Here is a 9014-nt window from a genome sequence, read left to right as displayed (position 1 = left end):
CATAGATTGACGATATAGTTGTCCTCTTAAACTCATTCTAAAAACTTTCGAAATGCTTACCGATACGTTAAGGTATATGAATTTTGCACTAAATTCTTATGGACCCCACGATCTCAGCATATCCCCTCATCATGCAATACACTAACTCAAGTAATGCCTTTAAACTTTCATCAACTGTGATATGTGCGAAAACAAAACAGAATGTTTAAACATTAACAATCAGGTCGATACTTCCGTATACGCAGAGAAGTCCAATGTTTAAACAAAATAAGAAATAAAAACAAGTTGAAATTGTTTAGGCTTTAACCACCAGGTTGATACTTCCGTATACGCAGAGGAGGTCCAAAGCTTAAACGAAACACCAAAGAAAATAAAGCAGAACGTTTAGGCAATAATATCCAGGTCGATACTCACGTATACGCAGAGGATGTCCAATGCTTAAACAAAATAAAGAAATAAAACAAGTTTAAATCTTTGCAAAATAAAATGCACAATCACAGCGATTTTTCAGCAAAGTAGTGAAAGTTCACAAACTTAACCAGTTTTATGCTTTTTGGCATTCAGCGATTACTGAGTAGGTACACAATCACGAAGGACAAAACTAAGTACTATGCTTTCAATCATGTTTCCCACTAGAAGTAGGCTTTTTCATTTAAGTTTGTATCGTTATCGCAAATCTACTAGTCTAGCTGAGCCTATCGTCACATCTTTAGTGAGACCGTTTATCACATTTTACATTTCATTTCTTTAGCGTGCTGTGATAGTCTACTGATTTACTATCATTTCCTCTTGTCTTCAACAAAACTCATTTTTAATTTTTTTTCGATGTTTTTGACATTTTCAAATTTTCTAATTTTTTTAAAATTTTCTCCCCCTAAAATCAAAATATATTTCAATTTTGATTTTCTGAGAAAATTTGAAAACAATAAACTGTACAAAGTAAAATGACAACTTGACGAGAATTGCTTCAATTCTCCATCCACTTGGCGTAAACAATCAGAACTCCCCTGACAACAAACTATTTTCCCATTATGATTTCAAAACACTTAAGTTTGTTTTAATCAAAATGGTTTTTCCGGAAAATTAGTTTTGTTTGCCATTTCACAATTATGGGGTTTAATTCATCACACTGTTTTCAACTTCTTGTAGTTTTATCACAATCACAGTTACCAATAATCAAACCATTTGTAAGATAGTTAAATCAAGTACAACTTAATGTCCTTGATTAACCACTTGTAAGTCGAAATATCACAGTTACCAACCTGTGAATTTCTCAAGAAAGATGCCGATTCCTACTCCCCAATTACCAACCTGGGAACTCCGGCAAGTCAGGTTTTTCATTTAAACAGTTTCACCCAATCCTGACGGTCCTTGGGTGCTTTTGAAATTCCTTTTGATAATGATGGAAAATTTTCATCATTCATTGTCAAACCAGATTCATTACCTGAACATGGCTCCTTTGACTTTGATGAGTCAAGATCATTGCCAACAACTGGCTCTTTTGTTTCAGAAGAAACAAATTCATCACCAGGAACTTTTCCTTTCTTCACACTCCATTCTGTCCTCAGATTTGCATCTGATGAATTCGTTTTGCTTGATTTGTCATTCTTTGGAGAGCAAGACGATTTATCAGAACTCTTCTCTAATTTTCTTGTTGTATCCGAGGACAAAATCCTTTCCAAATACTCTCTTGCCTTCTTCCTTTTCTTCCTCAGTCTGTCTTTCTGCCCCTGCGAAAGCTTCACTTTCTGTTCGTGAACTTTAGGTTCTTGAACTTTCTGTGCTTTGGGCTTGACATTGACTGGTTTCTTTGCCATTTTCTGAGATTCAGCCCTCGATCTTCCCTTTGATCTCATTGGGCAATCTCTAGCAATGTGACCTATGATATTACAGTTAAAGCATCTTCTCGTCTCAAAATTCCAACTCTGGCAGTTAACAGCAATGTGTCCTTGATAACCGCACCGGTAACACACCCTGTTATCGTACCAATCTCCACTTTCATACCACACACTCAGATCATAGCATTGATTTGCCTTGTGGTACTCATGTCTCCTCTTGTATCCTTGATTTGGTATTTGAGCACTGTGGTCAAACCTGCACCACTCATTACCAACTTTTTGTGAGTTTTTGTTTTTAGATTTTTGTGATTTTGCATAATGATTGGATGACTGAACTGATGAGCTTTTATTTTCATTTTGAAAATTTTTTGAATTTTGAATTTTTTGTTTATGTTCTACAACCTTCTTAACAGGTTTTTTCTTTGAGCATTCACCTATTTCAGTAGATTGCAAAACAGTATTTTTAAAATTTTCTTTTAATTCCAAAAATATTTTCTTTTTCTCATTTTTCTCATTTTTCTCATTTTCATCATCAGTTTTCTCATCACAATCTTCAATTTTGTCTTTGTCAAAATTTGTGACATTGTCACTTATTGGAACAGAATTGATCGGTTTTGGACATACAAGATCTGGTAATGATGATGAAGTCACAAAGCCTTTCAATTTCTTTTCAAGTTCTTTAATTTTGTTCCTTGAATTCTCAGCTTCATTTTCAAGCTGAGAGATTTTCTCAAGATGAGAACTGATTGTCTTTTCATTCACAATTTTGTTTTCTTCAAGAACAAATTTTTCATTTTCAAAAGCTCTTAACTGATCTTGAAATTCTGTTTCTTTTTCTTTTAAAACTTTATTTTCTAATTTGATCCAAGAAACATTTTCATTTTCAAATTTAATTTTTTCAAAAACTTTTTCCAATTTCAATTTTTCATTTTTTAAACTTTTGTTTTCCAATGTCAAACTCTCCACATCCTTCAAGAGTTTGACATTTTCTGCTTCGAATTTGTCACAGTTTAAGCACTTCTCGGTCATCGTTTCAGCTTCAGCTTTCTTCTCGATCTTGATAACTGAAATTTCTTCAACTTGCTTCTCTACCACTTGAACATTTTCCTCAGATTTGTCTTTTACTTCAACAGTTGCTGCTTTATGATTCTTTTCTCCTGATTCAGACTTCAGTTTTCTAATCTTTTGAAACTCAATTTCTTGAGCTTGAATCTTCTCGACGAACGTGCTCAAATTGAATCCAAAATATCCCAAGCTATTTTTCCAAGCCGACAAATATGTACCCCACTCATCACGCGGTAAAGCATTTGCCAACTTGTCAACCCACGTCTCATCCATTTTGCTAATGTTCAAACGCTCCATCTCGAAATATAAGTTGACATACCTTTCGATCAACTCTTCAATTGATTCTCCCTTGATACCTGTAAAATTATCAAACTTGTTTAGTGCAATATAAATCTCAGAACTCATGCTTTGGTAATGAAAAATTCACAACAACAAATTTTCAAACAATACAAAATTTCACACAAACAAATGACTATCCGATTGAGTAGCAAAGATCAGGCAACAGTGGATCGAGTAGGAATTCGCTCAGGCAAATATCCGATGCTTCACTAATCACCTCGGATCACCTGCAAACAAACAATCAAACAAACTATCAGTTTTAAACGGATTGAATACGTGAAAGTATGTGTTTGTGAAATCAATCTAAGACTCGTTGTCGAAGATTTGCGGATTCGTTCCAATATTGTTCCGGTGAAATCACTAAATGAATGGGCTTGAAAATGGACTATAGATTCAAGCAATGTGATCACATGGGCCAGCCAACAACTTACCTATCAATTTTAATCTGGGCCGAGATTTTGTATTGGGTTAACACTTATCACTTTACTCAATAAAATCACATGCAAGACTTGATATCAAATAAGTACTGCGACTATGTCCAAATGTTAACCGAGTATGATTGGGCCGCACGTCTGCAGTGGGCTTTAATATTGTTTTTAATATTTTGATTTGGCCGCCCACTTTATAACATGATTGGACCTCTTTATCTAATAAATTGTTTGTATCTTTGGCCGACAAAATGACCGACAACTTTACAATATTGAGGTTTACTTCAAACCTGATTGGGCCACAAGATCCACTAATCCGACATCATTATATCAAGCAACAACATCTGATTGGGCCTTCACTTTTAGATCAAACCAATTTATCACCTTGCCGACTTTGATTCACGTTGATTCACGATAATTGTGATTGGGCCTTTATTATTGGTTGGGCTGACAACCAATTGATATACAAACCTAATTGGACCCCTGATAACACTCGATACCCACTATCTCATGTCAAGAATTAATGTCTCATTGTTTTTGATTGGACCGATTTCCTTTGTTCACCTGCACTATTTAAATGAATCCGATGACTTATGTCTGACAATTTCAAATTGAATAAAGCATATTCACTTAATGCTTATTGTCTAAATGATCAAATCGATGCAATCTGACACAATTCACATGTAAACTTATGTAAATGGCCGACAAAACCTTAAAGCAATTCTGAATACTCAAACAAACTAATTGGGTCGCTTTATATGTACACTCAATTGATTGGACCGACAATGTGTATTTTTACTTTTGATCAGTTCACATGCAATTATTTATAAACCCAATACACAACACAAATGATGACAATTCAGGCGAAATCAGCTTTTGTTCACAAGAACGAAATCATGAAATGACCAAATGAGCGAAATCAGGGTGTCATACGAGCGAAATCAACTTTTGAAACCACAAGAGCGAAATCACTGGAACACAATGAGCGAAACCTAGTCCACAAAAGCGAAACCCCTGATTTTGCTTCTACCGTATGAGCGAAATCAGTTATTTGACGCGAAATCGGACCTAAAACTTTCGATTTCTCCTAAACGGCTAGGAGTTTGGATCTGAAACTTGGTAGGGTTATAGATCAGGTGTTTTCGCACAACATATCAAAAAATCAGCCGATCCGGACCGTAAAATCCCGTTCAATTTGACGAAAAACAGTGAAAAACATGATAAAAGTGGAAAAAATGAAGAAATAGATGAAATTCGGATCTGAAATCGCTGAAATCTGGTACGAATCAATGTGTTTGATCAGTGCAATCGAGCTCCTAGCTCTGATACCAATTACCGGTTTCGATACCGTTCGATTGCGTAACGAACGTTCGACGTGCGGAATCCGTGAACGTGCGTGACCGAACACACAAGAACGTACTTTCTCTCTCTAGACTTGAATCTTCTAAATCACCAAATGAGCAAAAGCCTTACAACTTATGTCATAACTCTCCTATATATAGCCCTTGGAATTAATGAGATTTCTCATTAATTACCAAAATGCCACCTTACTAATTCTATCTAAATATTACAATAAAAGCTTGATTTCTTCGGTTTCTCGCTACGGCTCGAATTGACGAAGGCGATAGACATTAATGCACTAACAATATAAATAATAGTCTTGTTTAGAGTTAGCCATCTCGAACTCGACAAGTAAAGCTCATACTCATTTATTAAACAAATTTACTTTTAGGCTTAGGCAGGGCTTGATCTCTTTTAAGCTCAACTTAATTTTAATTTTTCATGAATATTGTTCATAAGCAACTTTACTTGTTTACATCCTACAAAGCCAATGACCTCTAGCTCAAGTGGTAAGAGGACTTGAGTTCTTTTTTAAAGACTTAAGTTCAATACCCATTTGGTGTAAAAACTAGTGAGGCACTGGTCGGCAGTGATAGGAGACCCAGGGAAACCTGTGTTTGATCCTTGAGGCAAACGGGTTTTACCGGTAATTTTACCGTCGTGTCTACGGACGGATGGGTTACCGGGTTTTCCTCGAAATTGGTGGTGGGCGACTCGAGTTACTCTCGGAGTACTCAGTCCAGTAGGTACCCCGAGAGTGATCGGGGTTGATTTGTGGACCGTAAAAAAAAAAATCCTACAAATTTCAAACACTGCCAAACATTTTAAAACTAAAAAATTCTTTATACACACAACTACGCTTTTATCCTAGATTTGTTCCAAGATCCACCCAATTTAACCAGATTAAACGGAATTAATGCATTACTTACTTGCCAATTGCCATTATCGTGTAGGGTGGGGCACACCACTCCTCCCTGTGATCTTCAATGTCTTCCCCATTGACTCTTTTGGTCCACCACCACCACCACCCCTTCACAAATCACATTTCACCCACCCCATCCCTCTTAAACATCTTCCTCATACCATTTCTTCTTCTTCATCCCCCATCTTCCTTTATGTCCATCTAAACCCACAAAATCACCAACAAAATCACCATTTTTGATGGGCTATTTATCTTGCAAAGCCGAATCTGCGACCGCTGTCCACACCCCATCAAAAAAACCCACCACCATTCAAAAACCAAATGAAATTATACAAAAACCCCTCAAAAACAAAATCCAACACTTTGACTACACAGATTTACAACTTGCTACTAACAATTTCTCAGACCAGAAACTCCTCGGCCGCGGCAGCCACGGATTGGTCTACAAAGCCCATCTCCGTAACGGCCGTTTAGTCGCCGTTAAAAAACCCTCATCTCACAGTCATCCCGACAATGAAGTCGACAACGAAATTGACATCTTGTCTAAACTCCACAGCCCACATCTTGTGAACCTGATTGGGTTTAGTAACAACCCGCAACAGAATCGGTTATTAGTTGTGGAATTCATGAGTAACGGGACGTTGTATGACACGTTGCATATGAATCCCGAACCGCCTAACTGGGGGCGGAGAATTCGGTTAGCTTTGCACACGGCTAAGGCGATTGAGACGCTTCATGCGTCTGTGCCACCTGTGATACACCGGGATATAAAGTCTGCAAATATTCTTCTTGATAGGAATTTGAATGCCCGGTTGGGGGATTTTGGGTTGGCGTTGCGGTGTCATGTGGATGACTACCGCCTTTTGTCAACGCCCCCAGCCGGGACAATGGGGTATCTTGATCCGGGGTACGTGACCCCGGATAATTTGAGTACCAAAACGGATGTGTTTAGTTTTGGGATATTGTTGTTGGAGATTATAAGTGGGAGGAAGGCGATTGATGTTAGTCATTCGCCGCCTTCGATTGTGGATTGGGCGATCCCTTTGATTAGGAGGGGGAAGTTGTTGAGTGTGTTTGATCCTCGGATCCCTCCTCCCAAGGATCCGATGGTTAGGAAGCAGTTGGCGGTGATTGCGGCTAAATGTGTGAGGTCTTGTAGGGAGAGGAGGCCGTCCATGGGAGAAATTGTCGAATCGCTTAGTGGTTTGATGAGATTGGTTCCGGTTCGGTCGTGGAATGGGTTGAGTAATCCTTGTTTGATGGTTGAGACCGTTGGTAGACCGGTTGAGGTCGGTTCTTCGAGGCCGAATCATGGTGGGAATGGTAGTGTTGGTGGGAAGCAACTGAGTAACCCTAGAAGGGTGTATTCCGATCTGGGGTTACGAAACAATTTGATGGATCTTATGGCCCGAAGGGTTGACGACAATAAGGATAATGATGATGATGAAAATAAGGTTCACAGGCGATCACGATTCAAAAAAGAATTGGATGATGATCCATCAATTGGGGAAACTTCGAGCATCGATTCTAGTAGATTTTACATTGTCACGCGATCAAAATCTTGTGCTCAAACCAAGGTGTGAAGTGTTTTCGAGGCAAAACATGATCTTGATCTTGTTAATTTAGGTTACATTGTTTGGTATTTTGGAGTGTATCTTCTCATTGAATTGATAAGAATAGATACTATACTTGATCTTGGGTTGGGTGTAGAAAAGACCAGGAAGAGTATCTTTCTTTTGTATTTGTTCATTGTTCAAAGATATAGAACATCTTGTTCATAGTCTTTTTGAGTATTAATATCATTTGGTTTTATATTGATTGCTGATCTTGAATATATGACAGACAGATGATCACAATCCCTTGCCTGTCTTATCTTATAAATTTGTTGCTGTGTTAAAGTTTAAATGTTTTTTTTTTTAATTTTTTTTATATCAATTGTGGATCTTGAATATGTGACAAATGAATAAAATCCCTTGCCTGTCTTACCATAGATATCCGTTGTGCTAAGTTAAAGCAGTTTTATATCGATTTCAGATCTTGAATATGTGTGAAGTGAATAGAATCCCTTGCCCATCTTACCATAGATATCCATTGTGTTAAGTTAAAAATGGGTTTATATCAATTGCGGATCTTGAATATTTTGACAAATGAATGCAATCCTTTGCCTGTCTTACCATAGATATCCGTCGTGCTAAGTTAAAGCAGTTTTATATCGATTGCGGATCTTGAATATTTTTTAAAAAATAAATCTTGTTGGAAGAAGGCAATCGGAGCTTCTAGGTGTGTCAAGGTGAAAAAAGTTAAGATTTGAAAGTTTTTTTTTTTTTCTAAAGAAATAGTTAAGTAGATTTTCATACATATGTAAGATTACATAAAGACCACAAGCTATATGACAACATTTGTAAGAAATCATTGTCAATGCTCATTTGTATTGAAGTAACAATATGATTGCATATTTGTTTCTTCTTATTGGTTGTTATTTTAAACAAAACTTCGTTGTCTATGTAATTAGAATGCTATTTGAATATATTGTATTGAAGTTACAATATTATTGCATATTTGTTTCTTCTTATTGGTTGTTATTTTAAACAAAACTTCGTTGTCTATGTAATTAGAATGCTATTTGAATATAGTAAACATCGTGTCTTCTTTAGAATTATTAGGAATGTAGTTATGTTAGGCAAAGTAAATACAAACATCATAACATCAATTTGTGTTTTCTTAATATTTTGTATTTAATTGTTGGGAAAATCTCACACAAGGCAAAGTAAATACAAACATCATAACATCAATTTGTGTTTTCTTAATAGAAAAATGTTACTCGTTCCTAAATTACACAAAAGTATTCCTTAACTACACCTCTTTACTTCTCAATTTGTGTTTACAAATAAATTTTGGACATTTTACGAACTATTCATATATATATATATAGGGGATGGTTCAAATGAAAACCACTTTTATTGTGAAAACTCGAAAACTAACTAAAAAAAGCCTAAAAAACACACAAATTTTTTTTTTCAATTTTTTTTTATAAAAATCGCTAGTTTTTATATATAAAAAAAAACTTTTTTTTCAAAAAAA

At 36.2% G+C, this 9014-nt stretch overlaps 1 protein-coding gene across 1 annotated transcript; it reads left to right on the top strand.

Moving 5' to 3' along the window:
* Nucleotides 1-5946: 5946 nt before the first annotated feature.
* LOC110872122 (serine/threonine-protein kinase-like protein At3g51990) lies at nt 5947-7751 on the top strand. The gene has a single exon (XM_022120902.2). It carries the CDS (start codon nt 6173-6175, stop codon nt 7514-7516), a length of 1344 nt encoding a protein of 447 aa, XP_021976594.1. The 5' UTR covers nt 5947-6172; the 3' UTR covers nt 7517-7751.
* The last annotated feature ends 1263 nt before the right edge of the window (nt 7752-9014 follow it).

Source organism: Helianthus annuus, chromosome 1 (assembly GCF_002127325.2).
Source record: "Helianthus annuus cultivar XRQ/B chromosome 1, HanXRQr2.0-SUNRISE, whole genome shotgun sequence".
Lineage (NCBI taxonomy): Eukaryota > Viridiplantae > Streptophyta > Magnoliopsida > Asterales > Asteraceae > Helianthus > Helianthus annuus.
Note: the sequence above shows the minus strand (reverse complement) of the source record. Positions and strands in the feature narration are given on the sequence as shown.